General features: G+C 38.3%; 1 protein-coding gene across 4 annotated transcripts in view; it reads left to right on the plus strand.

Annotated features, from left to right (window-relative positions):
- Positions 1 to 4,072: 4,072 nt before the first annotated feature.
- The window catches only part of hnf4b (hepatic nuclear factor 4, beta), a 32,101-nt gene continuing 16,004 nt past the window's right edge, over positions 4,073 to 20,169 (plus strand). For 3 of the 4 annotated variants that reach the window (XR_007037873.1, XM_047362556.1, XM_047362557.1), the window contains exons 1-9: positions 4,073 to 4,395; positions 6,530 to 6,701; positions 8,428 to 8,522; positions 12,302 to 12,408; positions 13,765 to 13,896; positions 14,071 to 14,158; positions 14,249 to 14,401; positions 16,395 to 16,640; positions 16,773 to 16,856. Coding sequence is in view for 3 of the 4 variants with exons in the window: in XM_047362556.1 (XP_047218512.1) it covers positions 4,308 to 4,395; positions 6,530 to 6,701; positions 8,428 to 8,522; positions 12,302 to 12,408; positions 13,765 to 13,896; positions 14,071 to 14,158; positions 14,249 to 14,401; positions 16,395 to 16,640; positions 16,773 to 16,852 (1,161 nt within the window). In the remaining variant the exon portion in view is untranslated. Of the gene's footprint in view, positions 4,396 to 6,529; positions 6,702 to 8,427; positions 8,523 to 12,301; positions 12,409 to 13,764; positions 13,897 to 14,070; positions 14,159 to 14,248; positions 14,402 to 16,394; positions 16,641 to 16,772; positions 16,857 to 17,107; positions 17,334 to 20,169 lie in introns of those variants that run through there. The other variant, XM_047362554.1, reaches the window with a different exon arrangement.

A 20,169-nucleotide genomic window follows, 5' to 3' on the forward strand; every position in this document is an offset into this window, starting at 1 on the left:
CAACAAGGCACACCGTCATAAACAATACAAGCTATTAATGTCGATTACTGTCACTTAGATTGTTCCACAGGTAGTTCATTTCTTGTGTTTAGTTTCTTAGTTCTTTGTTGTGTTCTATTCTCTGTGCAATTTGACCTAAACTCTTGTCTTAGTACTAGTTTTTAGCTTATGCTTAGTAAAATCCTTTTGTGTCTGGTCAGTTTCCTCTGTGTTTACTAGTCAGCAAGGTTTCCATGTCACTAATCACTCCTGCCCAGTATCTGAGCTCCCTGGTTTCATCGTTCACTGCTGGTTTTTTCCATTACTCTCAAGCTCCTTGTTTTCATTATTGAACATTTTCATCGCCATGCTCTTTCAGATGTCGTTGCTGCATTTGGGTTCACTTCAAGCACCAAACGGGACAAAAAAGTGCTGTATAGTACCGTTATGGTGGACGTTTTAATGAAGATATAAATTGTCATTAGTATAAATCAACAGTTTTTTTTATACAAGAAAGGAAGTCCAAGGAAAGGAGCTCCAAGATTGAGCGAAGTCATTCTTTAAAGATGTTTTTCATTTCCCAGGTCACAAGCACATAAATGCCAGTTTGGGGAATGTTTATATTTTTATATAGGCATTCTTTCTTTTATTATAATTAATTATGTTTCCACTTGCTATACTGCCTGTATTTGTTACGTTGGTTGAGCTGAGTGGATTGATAATGTTCTGATTATAATTCCCCCCCCCCCTCTTTAATCTACCGAGAGAAATAAAGAAACATTTCCACTTGGTGACAAAGAAATTTGAATTGACTGGAATTTTGGATTCTGAGTTTAGGTTTGGTAAGATATGTTTTGTTTTTCCACTGGTAATTTTTACTTCTAGGCAACTTTCTTGTCATTTTTCTCAACATCAGAATTGCAAATTGCAGCTTCTGAGTGAAAAAGGAATGCACAATTGTTTTATTATTACTATTATTTTAATCACATAATACAAAAACTGAAAAGGTCCTGTTTAAAATCTGTCAAGTTTGTGATGCTTGCAAAACTTGATATTCGCGTAGCTGTTGTTTTTTTTATTTAAGAACCAACAATATATATGCTAAATCCTTATGAACAAAAATAGCCCAGTTTTGTCCAGTTCTGAATTTATTCTGAATTTGTTAATGATAACATAGAGAGGATCAATAGTATACTCACAGTCAGAAACATCCATACAGTAAAGCTATTGTTTGTTTTAATGTCCCTGAACATGTTACCCAATGAACTGACATTGAACAGCCTGTTAGCAAAGTTCTGGATGAACATTGGACCACAGTTTGTTTATATAACTGACCAGACTGTGGATCTTTTGGCAAGGATTCAGCATTAGGAACAGAGCATATTATTTCCAACAAAACGTAGGTTAGGACCCCGAAACGTCCTTTTTAAAAGTTTTGTGTTAGTCTGTTTCTTTAAATGTGTCAAATTCTAACATTTTCACACATGATGAAAAGTTAGAATAAAATTCAGGGATATTCCTGCTTCTTCATTTATCAACTTGCCTGTTCCAAATTAGTTCAACAGACCCAGTGAGTTTTCATCAAAGTTGATGGTTAATCTTGTCTTGTATCATTTAACATAAAGTCTTTCTTCTGATGACTTTTAGTTTCTATGCATTTTGAGTCAACCTTCATCTGTGAACTTTTATCTATTAATCTATTAATCTTAGATGATCTTGAGCTTTTCTGATTAAGTTAGGGCTCCAGGAGAGATACACTATTTATTACCATATATAATCTTTTGTTTAGCTCTAAACATGTTTTATTTAGCTGTATTTTACCTTGTTTTGGGCAGGTTGAACACACTGTTGTTCTTAAAGTGTTTTATACTGGCCCAGAGAAGCTTCACGCTGCTGTCAAAAAAGGTGATGGGAGACCTTGGCAAGTTTAAGATACTTTAAAAAGATTCAAAACAATTAACCTAACATCTAACATATCTGATTAGGTAAATGTGTTCAATTCTAAAAAAGCAAAAAGATGCATGTTATACAATTCCTACATGTCTGTTATATATATTGATATTGGGCTATCTGCTTTTATTGTTTGTTTTTTCATTTTCAAAAATGAAATTGCTTATACCTATTTCAATAATTAGTGGGAGAGCTTTTACTGGCATTATCGCAATCAAATGTTTTTTTTCTTTTTTTTTAATTGCTGACCAGTTTTCAACCTGTTTCCAATTGTATTTTCATGTTTGGTGATGAGATCCGAGTTCTAAGGGTTGGAAGGACTCCTTGCCGTTATCCAAATCTTTAGCTACCTTCACAGATTCTCTATTTGGATTCCAGTCAGGACTCTGGCTGGGTCACCCCTAAACATCAATGTTACTTCTAGTCAGGAGAAACATGATGGTCAATTAAAAGATGAGTTAAATGTAAATCAACCACGGGTATATTTAATGTGGGCTTGACAGTATAGAGAGATGATAAATGCTAAATTCGCCATAGAAAGTAAAAACAAAATAAAAAATTGTGCAAAACTTAGGCAAATATGGTTTTATAAAGTGTACTCTGTCTCCCTCTAGTGGACAAGTTTGACTTCTCGGTTGCTTTTAGAGAAATGCATGTTTAAAATTGGTTTCTTTTTATAGAGAATTAATATACAAATGAAGGGAACAGAGAACTTCGTGTTTTAAGTGATGAGTTCAAACAAGTGTTTTAAACTAAGATTCAGTTTGCAGGAGCTGAAAATATCTGTGGTTTAAACTCAGACTGTAGATCATAACACATCTTTAGTCTGGTGTTTTTGAAAGTTAAAAACTAGACAATCAGTATTCATGGGTCACATTATTTCTTCGTAGATAGAACCCCACAGATCAGAGAGTCCCATTTTGCAGCTCTCTTATGACTTGGTGGTTTTTACGATCTATCAATCACCTAAATAAAGCTAGAATGCCTGAGCCAGTGCCAGGGGAGGTCTGACCTGCGGCCTAGCATGACATTGAAGGAAAGAGTACCACTCACGCAGGAAATCCTATTATACTAAAGTATGATGGATATCATCACTTGGGAAGCTCATATGTGGAGTGATGTATAATTTGTTATAATTTGTAAAAAAAATTAATTTCATCTGTCTTTTGTTTTTATCAGCTTTTTCTTATATAAATAAGGACAGTTAATATTCATTCTGCATTTAAGATCATGCAGAACTTTAGATTTATTTTTCAATATATATTACATATTAGCCTATTTAATACTGAAGTTTATAAAACTGTATGAATGTATTCATGCAGTTCAAAATGTACAACATAAATATTTTTACTACCAGTTTTTAAATGTCATAAACATGTCTCCCTTTACTGCAGCAATCATAACTACAACTGTGTTTATGCGTTTGTCTTTAATGTATTTTTGTAGTGACAATTGCACAACTCAAATTACAGGAAAAGAAAGGCTTCAATAATGACTGAACAGATAAAGAAAAACTTCCATACTTGTTACCCAAATCATAGCAGCGTAAATTTTCTTTTTATGCTGTGTTGATCAATTCTGGCAAAGATATGCTGATGAGTCAAGTTGAACAAAAAAGCTTTTTCACCATCATGGAGCTAAAATACAAAACAAAAAAGCCATCTACTTTAAACAAATGTCACTTGCACCCCCTGCAATGAGGTGTTTTGTCATACCTCGAAGATAAAACAAAAGGTTAATCAGACGCCACAAACACTCTTCTCAACAGTCTGACGCTGTATTTGTTTGTTTGTGCCACATAACTCTTCAGTGTGATATCGATTACTCAAGCTAAGAGAATCCCAGTAAGATTTTCAGCTAAAATTCAATAAAAGAAAACATCCCAGCAGGCCACCTTTGGATTCCTGTTTGACTTTATTGACGATTTTAAAATCCCATTTTCCAACAATGAAAACCAAAAGAATAGAGGAAGTATAGTCTCGTTGCCTCATACCGCCAACAGGTTTTTCTCTCATATCTTTATCGGTTTGTTGTCCACATGGAAAATCTTATCTGTCTCTGAACTTTCCCCTGTATTTGTGTAACTGCTGTGAAAAAAGCAAACAAACAAAGGACCAAATTTTAGCACTGAGGTCAATGAAAGCAGGACATCGCACAGGAAGCTTCTCGGCTCACTAAAAGAACGTTTGGAGTTACGCTCATTGGGAACCCTCTCAGAAGATAAAAATCAAAAGCAGACAAATAAAGGAAAGGGACTGAACTGATACTGTGAAGAACTGTGAGAAAGAGGCACCGGACTGATATAATAACCTCACTGTTTCAGCTGATACTGGTGGAGTTTTGTAGATCAGGCTTGAAAACCATCAACCGTCTGAACCATGAAGCTTATTGGAACAATTATTCTTCCAGCAACCCCTGAAGACATTAGTAGTTCTTTGCTGACACCACTACAAAGAAATACAACAGGTACGATAATTCTGCCTCTATCTAAACCAGAGGTATAGGCTTTCTGAATTCTTCTTGGAAAATAACTAAATAATTTAGGGGTCCTATACATAAGCATGTTTAAAATCAATCTTCTTAACTGCAACAGGCAATTGTGTCAGGTTTGTAATGATTCATAGGTCAAATCCGTTTGGTGTTCTTGCTCAGAAATATGCTGTCTTGTTATAAATCATCACAGATGGGGGTAAAATATTCCTGCCATGTGAACCTTTTCTCATTTTGCCACATTACAGCCACAAGCCTTAATCCATATCGTGAGGATTTTATGGTATGGAACAACGTAATGAAGTGCATAATTATAAATTGGGGGTAAAAAGAATACATGGTTCAAATAAAAATTGTTAAAGGTGTGGTAGGCATTTATACTTTGCGCCCCTAAGTCAACACTTTGTAGAACCACCCTGTGATGCAATTAAAGCTGCATCTCTACCAGGTTTGCACAACTAGTAACTGTACTTTTTGTCCAATCATCTCTGCAAAATAGATTAATGAACATAATTTTTTTTTTTTAGGTCTTTACACAGATTCTGAATTGGACTTGAGTCTGGATTTTGACTGGGTTATCCTAATGCATGAATATGCTTCAATCTATTAGCTCTGGATGTATGTAGTTGTACCACTGGAAGGCAGACCCATCCCCAAGTCTTTACCAAGTGTTTACCAGGTGTTCTTCCAGGATTGCTCTGTTTGTCTCTGAGCTGCTTATCTGTCCTGCTGTGCAAAAGCATCTCCAAAGGTTGACGCTGCCACTGCCATGTTTCACAGTGGGGATGGTGTGTTCAGTGCGGTGTGCATTGTTTGCCTTCACAATTGCGTTTTGCATATACACCAAGAAGTTCAGTTTTCATTTCTTCTGAACTGACCTTTCTGCTCTATTCCCTTGGTCTTCACGGAGCTGTATTTCTACTGATAAGATTGCATACTGAGGTGGATTCCATTCATTAGTTCGGTGATGTCTGAAGGCAATTACAATAGATGCACTGGATTGTATTTAGGGATATCAGAGTGAGAGGAGCTGATTTAATATGCTCACTACACTTTTAGATTTTTTGTTGTAAAATATGTTTAAAGAAATTATTTTACTTTTTTTTTTACAATTATGTGTGACTTGTATTTGTCTATAACATAACATCCTGATAAAATACATTGAAGTTTGTGGTTATAACATGGCAAAATGTTCCAGGTGTAAGAATGTTTCCCAAGCCAAAATACAATACATAACATATGATTTTAAGTCAATATTAGTTTACATTTCATAATTCTTCCATAATCTAAAAATCATTCTTCCAATTAAGCCTCTGTGAGCCTGAATCAGGCTCTTTCGCTTGCATTTTAAATAAAGCAATTTTATCACCAGGCTGCTCTTCAAATCCATATAACTGCGAGGCAAACGTGTTCTAATCTCTTAATTCAATCTAACTGATCTTTGACCACAGAAAGCCTTTTCCTTGTTAAATTGTAATCCCCAGCTGCCTCATCTGCTTAAACGAAGTGTGCAATTTGCAGACATTATTGCCTGGGGTCTGTACAGTCTCCACAGCAGCAGTCAAACACTGCCAGCATGCGGTTTAGAGCAACATGGAAGGGAGTCTGCGTGCCCATGGTAAAATTAGCCAAAGGAGAGTACTGGACTTTGCTTCACATTGACCTCTAGCTGCTTTAATTAAATGGGGAGTTTCCTTCTCCTCCTGAGTAATAACTGGCAGAGCTCCTCAGAGGGCCCTTGGCATTCACACACACAGAGCAGTGATAAGTCTTCAAACTGTATAACCCTGCTTTTAATATCATCACACTGAACCAAACTTAACGATAAAACAACGGCCAGATGACTGATGTTGGGCATCTGCATAAAGGTATTTAGTTTTCACAGAGGCAGGGATTAGAATTAAAGTGCCCTAACAGTTGAAAGGGATCAAGAGTTATAATCTCCATCCTGGAGTCTGTTTGGTTTTAACAAAGCTGATGTTCTCAGGAGCTAGTGATCTAACAGGGATACCTCTGGGGAAATGTCATTTTTCTTTCTCTGCCACGTTTACTTTAATTAGCTCCATCATTACCCTGAGATTGTTTTTCTCTGCTATTCTACAATCTGCAGATGCACCAGGACCAGCATCCACATCATCAGTTTCTCAGACTGATGGAGGTGGAAGTTGTTGTTTTATATGTGCAGACAGAGCCACGGGTAAACACTATGGTGCATCCAGCTGTGACGGCTGCAAGGGCTTTTTCAGGAGGAGCATTCGCAGCAACCAAACATACAACTGTAGGTGAGTTTCATCACAGTGAAATTTCTGCTTCGGTACAGAAAACCCAGAATATTCTATATGAGATCATGTAAAACTCTGATTAGAGGCGCTGGGGAGCCTAATTTCATATACTATAAAAGTTTCATAAAGGCTTTAGTGGCTCCAGGAGGAAACTCTAAGTTTAACAAAGTGTCAAAGCTGATGTCAGTGGCGTCAGCGATGGAGAGTTTAAATGTAAAAAAATAGAGTTCCATTGTACAACATCCAAGCAGTCTATTTTTCATAGAGGTGATTACATATGTAGCCCTGTGGTTTATATATACACTGTAAAAAAAGATTTTTGGGTAAGGTTACCTTATTTTATTTTAATTATATGCGGCTCAATGCACAGTAGCCCACTCCTAATTTTTACTTATCCAGAAACACTTCTTTAAAAGAATCAAAAAATCAGTTTAGTTTATTTGCAGAGTTCCAAAATACCACAAATGTAATTTCAAGGCATTTTAAATGATAAAACTGGTGGAATGTTTACCCATTAATATGAATCCAATTTCTTTCAGTACGGTTGATATGGTCCTCATTGAGATCCAGTTACATGCATTTTGTTTCAATACTAACTAGTATAGCATAACCAGAGCCAGTTGATCATAAAGTGGAAGGGTGCTTGCACTGAGCCTGGTCCTGCTGGAAGTTTCTTCCTGTTAAAAAGGAGTTTTTACTTTCACTGCACTAATATGCATTATGTGTTTGGAAATTTTAACTTTTGCTTGTTTAGTGTTTATTGTGAAAATTCACCCAAATATCAGCAGGTAGTGGAAGTTAAAAGCTCAACGAAATCAATTGTCCAGTGCCATTACATGCTTGTTCAAAATCAGCGACTTTCCTTAGATCAAACTTTGTTTATGAACTGATGCCATTCCTATGGAGTTTAGATGAAAATTCAACTTGGAAGACTCACCTCTACTTCGGGCTCCGTCTAACTACTCCACTACATTCTCCGCTCCTACCAAACAGGTTCTGGTCCGCATTCCTCTTCAGCCAATCATCCCTTAAGGTTTTGCTTTAAAAGACCTTCATACGCAGAATCTCCTGCTCTTCAGCTGAGCTTCGACCCTCCTCCACCCCCATTGTCACCATCAGGCTTCAAGCTCCTTCCGACTCCCTCATCTCCTCAGGCCTCCACTCCACCACCAGCATCAGGATCCTGGGGGGAAGACTTCTCTAATTCCAACCCTAAAATGTTCATTCAAGCTCATTTCATTATCAGCATCCATGTCTTCCACCGGGTCCAAGTACCAAAAGAAAACAATCATCAGCTAATAAACTTGTCTAATTGCCATTTCTGTGTTTCTCTCATTTGTGAGTCTTTTTAGGTTGAATTACAAGTAGGATCAAATTGTAAAGTGCCTTGAGATGACATTCGTTGTGAATCTGCTCTATATAAATTAACTGAATGGAAATTGAAATTATAGTACCAGTTGGTAAGTTGTCTCCACTTGTAACCACTAGAGGCACACGTTTTTAAAATCAAGATGCCGGTAAATATTGGCCGGTTAAAAAACTAGGACGTAAGAAAAATTTGCTGATTCGGCAAATTTGGTTGGACTTCATCATATTAAAATAAATTCTGTTTGTTTTTTTTATTTTATTTTGTTCAATGTTCACTGAAAAATATGTGTACTGTATTGCAATGAAGTTACTGAATATAAAATCTGAACAGGTGTGCTTTAACGTATACATTTTTCAGGTTCAACCAGAGGTGTATTGTGGACAAAGACAAAAGGAACCAGTGTCGTTACTGCAGACTGCATAAATGTTTCAAGGCTGGAATGAGAAAGGAAGGTCAGAACCTCCATTTCTTACATTTTTAAAAACAAGACAAATTGCCTTCAGTTTTCCAATCGCACATTATAATTAAACCACAAAAGCTTGCATATATGTTTGAAATTATAATTCTCTTTGTAAACGCGTCTGTTTCAACTAAAGGAAAATGTTGCGATCTTTAACATGTTGCTATTCGTTTTTGTAAGTGTGCTTGTGTGCGCTGCATATCATTAGCCTTATCTTTCACTGATGGACACAGATATGCAGGGAGAAAAGGTCTATTCTCCCCACATGAATAATTAAAATTCCTTAGCATGGACTAATATTTGGTTTGCATTTTCCTGGAATTACGTTTCTCACAACACTCGGAAGTGAAGGCCAGAGGCAAAAATTTAAATCTGTACTTTACTAATTTGCCGGATTTCCATAACGTGCTGCAAAATTTCTTCTGAGTGAAGCTGGAAGCACAGCTGTGGTAAAGCAACGCACAAGACTCCACCATTCTGGAATTTTATACCTGACCTCTGAGCATTGTGTAACTGCTTGCTCCAAATCTAGACTTAACTGCTGACCCATAATAAAAATAAAAAAATCATTCAGAATATGTTAAATAAAATGGAAGAAAACATCAGTAAAGCTCAAAGGGGGCCAACAGCTCATTTACTTTTACATTTAGCTTGATTAATATGTTTTCTAAACTGCTGATGAATAATTACTGTGGGACTTGGTTGTGTTGTTTGACTTTGTAGAGCCATAATTGCTCATACATATAATTAATCAAAAACAATGATATTGCCTCAAGAGCAGCAGCAAGCATTCAGGCACTAACCTCTGCTTTTAGTGTCAGAAGCTTAAAGCTGTTGTTCAAAAAGGTTTAAAAAAATAACTCAATAGTACTTGATTGAAACACTACCCTCTACTATGTAAAATGGTAATTGTAAGCGTTAAATATCTTATATGCAGGAGACAGGAGTCGTTATTGAAGTTTGGGGAATCAGAGAAAAGTACCCTAAGTGGAGTTGTGGTACACAGAGCACAGGCCCATACAAGAACAAATTTATCACAAGTAATCTATAGTAAGTAAAATTGCAGCAGTTTAAGCAAAAGGCAGTATTTCACATCAGAATCAGAATCAGAAAAGCTTTATTGCCAAGTACGTTTTTGGACATACAAGGAATTTGTTTTGGCGTAGTCCGTGCAATACAATACAAATTAAACAGTATAAACATATCTACAATATAATATAAATATATGTGCACAGTTTTAAGTGAGTGAGAGTAAAAGTAGAGCAGTATAAGATGCAAGAGCAATACAACAGTGCAGGTGATCAGTGTGCAAGTATGGCAGTGCAAGTAAAGCAGGAGTCCAAGCTGAGCGTTAATGTAACACATAGAGTTGCAGGTTACAGGTGTCCTGTCAGCAAAAAAGGGGGGGTGTGGGGGAAAGGGAGAGTGTCAGGGTGGTTTCCGGGCTTTGTTAACCAGGCTGGTGGCAGATGGGAAAAAACTGTTCTTGTGGCGTGAGGTTTTGGTCCGGATGGACCGCAGCCTCCTGCCAGAGGGGAGAGTCTCAAAGAGTCTGTGACCGGGGTGTGAGGGATCAGCCAGAATCTTCACTGCCCGCTTCAGGGTCCTGGAGGTGTACAGTTCCTGGAGCGACAGTAGACTGCAGCCAATCACCTTCTCAGCAGACCGAATGACATGCTGCAGCCTGCCCTTATCCTTGGCTGTAGCAGCGGCGTACCAGATGGTGATGGAGGAGGTGAGGATGGACTCAATGATGGCTGTGTAGAAGTGCACCATCATAGTCTTTGGCAGGTTTAATTTCTTCAGCTGCCGCAGGAAGAACATCCTCTGCTGGGCTTTCTTGATGAGGGAGCTGATGTTTGGCTCCCACTTGAGATCTTGGGAGATGATGTTTCCCAGGAAGTGGAAAGATTCCACAGTGTCAATTGTGGAGTCACAGAGGGTGATGGGGGCAGGTGGGGCTGGGTTCTGCCTGAAGTCCACAACCATCTCCACTGACTTTAGAGCGTTGAGCTCAAGGTTGTTCTGGCTGCACCAGTCCAACAGATGGTCCACCTCCCATCTGTACGCAGACTCGTCACCAGCAGAGATGAGTCCGATCAGGGTGGTGTCGTCCGCAAACTTCAGAAGCTTGACAGACTGGTGACTGGAGGTGCAGCTGTTGGTGTACAGGGAGAAGAGCAGAGGAGAGAGAACACAGCCTTGGGGGGAACCGGTGCTGATGGTCAGGGAGTCAGAGACGTGCTTCCCCAGTCCCCAGCCTCACGCGCTGCTTCCTGTCAGACAGGAGGTCAGTGATCCACCTGCAGGTGGAGTCGGGCACACTCAGCTGGGAGAGCTTCTCCTGGAGCAGAACTGGGACGATGGTGTTGAAGGCAGAGCTGAAATCCACAAACAGGATCCTGGCATAGGTTCCTGTGGAGTCCAGGTTCCGGAGGATGAAGTGAAGGGCTAGGTTGACTGCATCATCTACAGACCTGTTGGCTCTGTAGGCAAACTACAGGTGGTTCAGGAGGGGGTCGGTGATGTCTTTTAGGTGTGAGAGCACAAGGCGCTCAAAGGACTTCATCACCACAGAGGTCAGGGCGACGGGTCTGAAGTCATTAAGCCCTGTGGTCCTTGGCTTCTTGGGAACAGGGACGATGGTGGAGGACTTGAAGCAGGCTGGCACATGACATGTCTTCAGTGAGGTGTTAAAAATGTCTGTGAAGACTGGAGACAGCTGATCAGCGCAGTGCTTCAGGCTGGCTGGTGAGACAGAATCCAGACCAGCAGCTTTCCGGGGGTTCTGTCTCCTGAAGAGTTTGTTTACGTCCTTCTCCTGGATGGAAAGAGCCGTCCTCGGCGTGGGTAGGGGGCTGGCGGGGGGGAACTTCAGATCAGTTCTGCATGGAACAGCTGGTTAGACAGTCACTATCTCCTAAACCAAACATCATTAATGGTGCTACTTGTCCACTGTAGAAATCATGAGCACAAATGCTCAAGGAATGACTTGCAATTGTTTTGGTTCCATCCCAAACTACCAGCCAATAAAACTGAATGATGCCAAAAGAACCACATTGTGCTTTGAGGTGATATCTGCATGATGCAGATTAAAGAAGGAACTGCTGGTTGGTTAAGTGGAAGAACTCAGAGCTGTTTAGCGGTAGTCCATCATAGGGCAAACATAAAGACACACAGGACAAACAACCATGCACGCACACGCGGACTCATCCCAGTATAAATGAGCCAATTAACCTAACATGCCTATTTTTGGACTGTGGGAGGAGAGCTGAATACCCAGTTCACATGCACTGGGGGAACTTGCAAACCTAGATTTGAACCCAGGACCTCTTTGCTGCAAAGCAACAGTGCTGACAACTTCACCAATGTGCAGTCCAAGCTCCTTCCCTTGCTGAGGAGTTGGCAACAATGGTTAGCTGTAGCAATTTTTCACCCACACACAGTAGTAATACAGATTTTGTTCAAAATAATGACAAGGCAGACAACTGTCGCACGAACCTGACAGCCGTAATAATACTTAATACAGTGTATATCTGTGGTGGTACAAAATCTTCGCACTGTTGTGTTTTAAAATAAAGAACTTTACTTATGTACTAATCCTGTTCTAAGTTACCTTGAATCAACAGCATCTTATTGTAACCTGAGGATAGACAGACTTTGATAAGGAAGCTTCTTCTCCAACAGTGTTGAGGGGTGTAGAGTAAAGGGCTAATATATGAAAGCGCCAATAAACCATTCTGAAGAATCTTTCCTTGTTTTGATCTCCAGCTGTTCAGAATGAGAGAGACTGCATCAACCCCCACAGAGCCAAGGGACAACCAGTAGGAACTCTGTCCATCAACGTGTTGCTGCAGGCAGAGAACAGTGTGCAACAGGTAACACACTGCTTAGGATCTTAGATACAAAGTTCTGTGATGAATACTGATACCTCTCCTATCCATGACTGATAAACGATCCCTTCTCTGTTTCAGGGAATAACTTAGGTGAAGGTCAGAGATGAAATAATATTAGATTACATTTAAGACAGACTCTCTTTGGGTTGGATTTAGTTACTCCTAATTGAACTAAAGGACAAAATTGCACAGGGACCTCATCCAATCATGGCCTATTTGATGCACCAAGAGGTCTGGCATTGAGGTCTTTTGCCTTCAAGTATATAATAACAACCAGATATGTTTTTGCCATTTAAAAGGAATGCACAGAAAAAAAAAAAACAGAACCTCTTAGACCTGCTTTTGAATAATACAAGCAGTGTTTAAAATACCCCGCATGTCACTTGAGAAATGCTACAATTTTAAGAAAAGAGCTGCCTTTAAATCGATTTTTTTTTTTTTTTTCTCATTCATATATGCTTAAAAAGAGCTTGTGGTGGCTGTGGAAAATTGTGAAAGGCGATCTTTGGTTTCCTTCTTTCTGTTCTTGGTTACTGTAGGAACATGACAATGTAGCACAGCATGCTCAGAAGAACACCAACCAGCTCAAGGTCCAACTTTTTTCCACAGTAATTTGAACTTAGAACATATTGAATGTTTGTAAACAATACAGACTTTGTAGGATTCCCCCGCTGGCTTGTTTGCTCCCTACCAGACAGAAAATCGCTGAAATATTTCTATCAAAACAAAAAGAGCTAATTTTAATTAAATAACTTGTTGAGCATTCATAATATAGAGCCTCTGAATTGAAGCACTTAGAAAGCTTCGCTAGTTCCACAGATAAAGACTGGATTTGACGTCTTTATTTATATTCATTTATATCTCATTCCTTTCATTTCATTAATGTTCACATACTGTAACTAAGGAAATCCTGCTCAGCTCAATCCATTCAGGGATGGATGGAAAAACTTTAATTAAACATATTTAGTCATAACAGAAATTCACTGGGCATTAGTCAGCCATCTACATGATTTTTATACTATTTGTTTGATTTAAAAACTACGTGGACCTTGCTGTATTTTCAATTAAAATACATTTAAACCATCAGCTAAACCGAATCAGATTTCTGTTAACAAGAGACTAACATCATCTTGAATGTGTTCTTATCACTCAAGCAAACGTTTTTTGTTTTGTTTTTTTCTGACAATCCAAGTGTGAAGGATCCAAAAAATAGATTGTTCTAGTTTTTAAAAAAAAATCTTAATTTACCCACATCGGCGTTAAACACCTTGACCACGGTTACATTTTTCGAGCCGATTACCCTTTAGTTCTCAGTTGTCAGTTCTGTTCTCACCTCAGAGTCATGATATCAGCACCAAGAAAACAGCCTGTGTGGGAGACGTGTTTGAATCAATGAAGCAACAGCTCCTCCTGCTGGTGGAATGGGCGAAACACATCCCGGAGTTTTGCCGCCTTCACATAGACGACAGGGTAAGATGTGCTTTCATATAATCAAAATTGCTTTTATGCTTTTACACCAAGAGCTACTTTACATATAAACATGCAGAATCAGTAAACAATGGCTTAACGTATAGGTTCAGTGAATGGCCAGATTCCACCAGCTTTTGCATGAAATATAAATCCTGTATGTATGTCCTTTTGTAGGTAACTCTTCTACGAACTCACTCTGCAGAACACCTTATTCTGGGGGCAGCAAGACGGTCGCTACCTTATAACGACGTTATTCTTTTAGGTAAAAGAATAGACTATTATCACTCATTCTGAGGACCACCTATTTCTGCATTAGCTTTTATGATTCTATACTCTTATGTTTCTTAATCAGGGAATGACTTTGTGATCCCCCTGAGAGAAGCTGAGTTAGAGGTGTCCAGAGTGGCTCTCAGGATCCAGGAGGAGCTTGTCAAGCCTCTCAGGGAACTGGACATTACAGATAAAGAGTTTGCTTGCCTCAGAGCCATAGTTTTCTTTGCCCCAGGTCAGCCCATACTTCTCTAAATCTGTATGTGTTATAATTTATCTTCTGTTGCCCTCTGTGGCATTACAAAGCATTAATTTTAGGTTTAGGTGTTTTTGTATTCTTCCCATGTTTCTCCTGGATTTCCTTCTGAGTGGTGTGGCTGAACTGGATTTTAGGAGTAAAACATTTGGATATGGTGAAGTTCTTGGCTTTCAGTCAGATTTGGCTGCCTACTGAGATTAATGGAATACTGATCTGAGGTCTTTGCAGTAGAAGTAGATTGAAGAACCTAAGAACAAGGAATTGCTTCAATGATTTTGATGAATTCAACAGAAGTTAGTCTCTGTGACCAGGATTTGAACATATTATTGCACCTTAATTCACAAACCTCATCAGCAACCTTTGAAGGTTAAAACTGAACCGTATGGTCGGATTTGTATTTTTTTTACTTATAAGATTTTAGGAAATCCTTTGAGATTGCGAATGAAAAAAAAGCTTTCCATTGATTTGCAACTGGAATTAATTTGGATCTTTGCACTGAACAATTTTAGCCACTTATATCAGAGTCAAGAAGATTTCTGCATATTTCTCAGGATTTGGATTTATTTATGATCAACACTAATATGAACACATCAACTAAAGAAAATTAACCGGACCTAGCAATCCATAAAAAAATAAATGTATTGTTAATCAAACTGAGATCTATCTACTAATTATTAACTGAACCACTGAAATACATAAACGGCAAACATCTAACAAGCAAAGATTACACTAATTCTACTCTATAAACTGATACGAAAAGGGGAAAGTTAAGTGACCCGGCAATAAAATGCTCAAAATAGGATTTAATCTCATTAAAAATTTTATCAGTCTCACTCAAAAGTCTAGGGAAAGAAGTTTTGCCACTTATTTTTGAGTATAAACTCTATCTTAAACAGAGAAGAGAAAATAAAAAGAGAAGATAAATTGGAAGTCCAGGTGGACCCGTCATACCTGGCAGATTTATGTTTAACTTAATCTTTTAATTTCACCAACATGCTTCTTCTGACTGAAAGTAATATTAACATTTTGTTGGGGCCCTGCCAGAGTCCCATCTTAATTCTGCTAAAGAATCTATGGAAGGAGATAAAAATGAGGATGATGGTAAGGAGACCTTCCAACACCAAGGACTTGGAGATCATAAACAAAGCTAAATCATCAGAATCCCAGTGGAAACATGCAAAAAGCTGCTCAGCAAATATAAAAAGGGTTTGAATGCTGTAATACCAATAAATATGTTTTCATCAATGATTGAGAAGGGTACAAAAGGTTCTAAAGGGCAAAACAAACAGGCCGCACTAATTCACACTAATGCTCCTTTTAGATCGTTTTATCTTTTAAGAGATGCTTGTCTCTTTTCCTGTAACTAATAAACTTCTTGGTTGAATAAAACTAATCTTAAATTTAAATCTGACAGGGGTATGAATAATTTTGGGCTTAAATGTTAGCATCTTACTGCAGTCCAAAACTGGCCTTTTGTCTAACTTACAGAACCAACTGGACTTCTGCTTCCATGTATCCCACAGTCCCTTCTCTCAGCCCGGCTGATGGGGAAATCTAAGCACAGACAGTTTTGCTGGTTCGACATTTAGGATACACAAAGCACTAGTATTGGTATTAAAATATTACACTTTCAGAAAGTGTTCATGACTAAAGAAGCTTTTATTTCTACTATCTCTGTATTTTTCATATTCAGAAGGGGCATGCTTTCAGTATATTTGACCAGATCTCATATTGACTGGAAAGCAAAGCACATAAAAATTTTTGCAAATAGTATTTATCCTAACCTCAAAAAACTAAAAGAAACTTACTTCCAGGCTAGCCAGAAATCTGCTTCATTGTTCCAGTTTTATCAAAAATATGTGCAATCCTTTAATAACTTTAGTAAATTTTTTGTGTGTGTTAAAAATCATTCTCTTGCTTATCTGTCTTATTACATCTAAGTTTATTTAGGTTTACCTTTTCCAAGCAGACTGTCCAACGCTTGAGAACCCTCGGGTGATCCGATATTTGCGTCTCCAGGCCCACGTTCTGCTAGAGGAAGCAACGTGTGAGCAACGAGGCAGGTTAGGAGAACTTCTTCTGATCCTACCTTCCCTGCAGAGCGTTGCCTGGCAGCTGGTGGAGACGCTCCATTTGGCGGCGCTGCTCGGTGAAGCCAGAATGGACAGCCTGCTGCAGGAGATGTTGCTTGGAGAGGGAACTGCAAAGGGACAAGGTCAGTGTGAGGGTAGGAAACACTGCACTGCATTTAGCACACGATAATATTAAAAGTTTAATGAATGAACGGTAGCCTTCATTTATGGCTGGCTTTCCTGCTCTCATTCCCAATGTTTCCTACACCTTTAAGACAATGACCTGAAACATGAGCAGCAGAATGACCTCAGATCTTCCCCTGCTACCTTCACCTCTGTAACCTCCCATGATTAAGCCAGTAAGTATCAGAGCAATCAAATTAAGTTACTATTTTACCAGTAGATGATCTCATTTTGTTCTAGTCAGATCCACCATTCTAATAACAAATGACAAATATGCCTCCCTCTATATTTTATAGGTGTTTAATGACATTTGTCTTAATGAAATTAAGGTTACAGTGATTAGCTTACACTAAACTCTAGTTACTAAAAGCTGTGGCTGATGCTTATCTGTCAGTTCTTACAAGCGATCATCCTACCACCCACACAGACTGTCGCTGAGGTGTAAAGACATGGAGAGGCTCCCAGTGTGCCCACAATGTGCCCAAGGTGCACCAACAAATAAACACTTCAAGGAGCAACGTTTCAGCTAAGGCAGAGTGGAGTCTTGCAAAGCCTTAGGAAGAACACAAGCAGGCATATAGAAATTCAACCACATAATCAATATTAAATGTAAATACAAACATCCAGAAATAAACAAGTTTCTTACAGTTTCATACAGTGAGTCATTATTTATTTAATTGATCATATTTTTAATTAAATTTTGGGTTTTGTTTGATAAATTTGAAAAGTTAAGTTTCAACTAGTTGCTGGAATCCTTAAATGACTGAACTGACAACATTTAGCATATTATCAAGATAAAGAGTAAAAACGTAAATCAGCACTGGAATGACAGCACTAAAGTGTACAAATCTGTGTTGCCCACCAGAGGGCGCTACAATCGCGTTCTGTGGCATTTTTACAAGACTAGATTCATAATTATCATTTACTTTCCCTTAATGCTATAGACCTCTTCATTCACACAAACCTGGAAACAACATTTCTGTATAAGTAGATCTAATTTCCTTGTTTCAGTATTTATGTTTTACCAAAATCTGAGTCTTCATAGAACTCATGTCAAAGGTCTGAGATTTTGGTTAAATATGGGGTGTTTAGCTTATGATTAATGAGTGAAAGCAATAAAAAAAAAAAAAAACTAAACAGTTTTACTACCATAACCCTAATTAAAATCCATCCCTCTATATATCCATTGTCTTCCATTTATCCGACATTGGTAGAACAGAGGTAACGGGTTCAAGAGAAAAAAAACAAGACATCCCTCTTCCCAGTGGTATTCTCCATCTCATTGTGGGAAATCCCAAGGTATTCCAAGACCATAGTGAAGAAATATATATTCCATCCAGCAAGTTCTGGATCCTCCTTGAGGTGTCCTCCCAGTAGTGTGATGTGCCTGGACAACCTCCTTATAATGCAGAGGAGCAGTGACTACTCCAAGCCCCCCTTCAGGTGATGGAGCCCCACCTATCCACCTATCTATGGAGAAGCTCAGACAACCAGGGCTTGTTGGTTTTTGGTCATGATGCATATCTTATGACTATGGGTGAAGGTTGGCTGGTTAAATTATAAACTTCACTTTTATGCTAAGCTCTTTTTCAACCTGACAGCAACAGCAATGTTTGGGTTGCTGCAGATTAACCCCCCATCTATTTATGATATTTAAAAAGGAATAAGCATTTTTACGGCATGTATAATACATAATTTGAGAGCTTGTTTTTAGTTTCTCTGACAGCACTATTTCAACAATTCCATTTTGATAGAAACAAATAGTAAACAAATCTAATTACGCTTATAAAGACCCGCACCAAAGTAAAAAAAATACAAGATATGTTAAACTGCGACTGCATTGTGATTGGTAATTTTGCAGTAAATATAAAATAATTGTGTTCCCTCACATACATTCATGTGTAAAAGGGTTAGAACGAGTTCATGAATATCAGGTGAGTTATTATCATCAAGTTAGAAGTGCAACTCTCCAGGGTGTACCCTGCCTCTCGCCCAATGACCGCTGGTGACCCCAGCCACTCTGACCCTGCACGGATAAGCAGTAAGTAATATGTTAGAGACACGGCAAGATTACATTTACTCTATGTTTGCTGACCTCAGCATAAAGAGGAGAGAAAGATAGCTTGATCATGTAGCACTCACCTGTACAACCACTCTAACAGGTGATTACACTCTTAAATAAGATCCTGAATAAAGTGTAATCAGAATCAGGTTTCACTCCTTATCACTTATACTGTAAAGCTGTGATCTAACAGCAGTTTCCTTCAGGGTTCCCTTCAAGGAAATATAATGATCTGTCGAGCAAAGTAGATTGATTGCTTCAAAGAAACATTTACCAGACATTTGCTATTCAATTATGCAGCCTACTGACAGCCTACTTCTTATCCACATCAAATATTAACAGTCTGCTTTATTCCCCAAGAAAACTAGCAAACTACAAATAATTAAAAGGAGTAATGAATAGTTCCCTTGTACTATTAGCCCCCTGCCGTTATCTATTTGCACAATGTCCCTTTGGCAAGCCCTCATAAGGTCACCCCACAGTTTTTTTTTTTTGTTAGACTTTTGGTTGATTTTTGTCACGTGAATCATTACTGTGTTGATTTGACCAAATGCTTTGGATCATCACGCCGAAAGACCCAATGATGGCGAAATTTCAGTTTTATATTAGAGTCAACCAGATTTTTATTTAAAATATGGTGATATTTAGGATTTCACAACCTCATGTACTCTAACAAGGTTCTAGGGCATTGGGAAAAGAAACAAGCCCATAGCATAACAGCACCTCCACCATACTCCAGCATATTTATACTTCGTTTCACAACAAACTAACCTAGTCTGTTTATTGATAGAAAGTTTAATCTTACTTTCCTCAGACCAAATCAGTTCCAGTTAAGGAGAGTCAGTGTCTGTAAGATGCCACCCTTCGCTATAGTTTTCCAACAGTGAGATTTTTTACCTCCTTTACCATCCTGTGTTTTGGCAAGACAAACTTATAAGCTTTCCTTGGTGGTTGCGAGAAATCGGGCTTTTGGTAACATCATGTTTATATCCTAGGTAAAAAGGAAGTCTTGGATTTCTAATTAATACTTCCAAGACATTCTTATCAATTTTAAAAGGGAGTGTATAAATTACAAAAATGTTTTATTTGCTTAGTTTTAGGGGTGCCTATATTAGTGCAACAATTATTCCTTAAAGTGGAGTGTTTTCCATTAATAAATAAATGTACTCAAATTAAATGTGCTATATATGGCTATTTTTCCAGTGTGAGATTAAAATTTGCAATATAGGATGAATGTATTTTGAGGATTTAAAAAACATTTACATGGAGTAGTAACTGTGTGGAGCACACCCGAGTTGCCCCACTCCAAAATGTTTTCAAATTTAACAAAAATGTTGAATGTTTGTGCTACATTAGGGTGTGTGCAGCAATAAGGGTTGTTTGTACCCCTGGCATTTTAAAAAATATTGAAATGCCAGGGGGATATT

Source organism: Girardinichthys multiradiatus, chromosome 4, assembly GCF_021462225.1.
Source record: "Girardinichthys multiradiatus isolate DD_20200921_A chromosome 4, DD_fGirMul_XY1, whole genome shotgun sequence".
Taxonomy (NCBI): Eukaryota; Metazoa; Chordata; class Actinopteri; order Cyprinodontiformes; family Goodeidae; genus Girardinichthys; species Girardinichthys multiradiatus.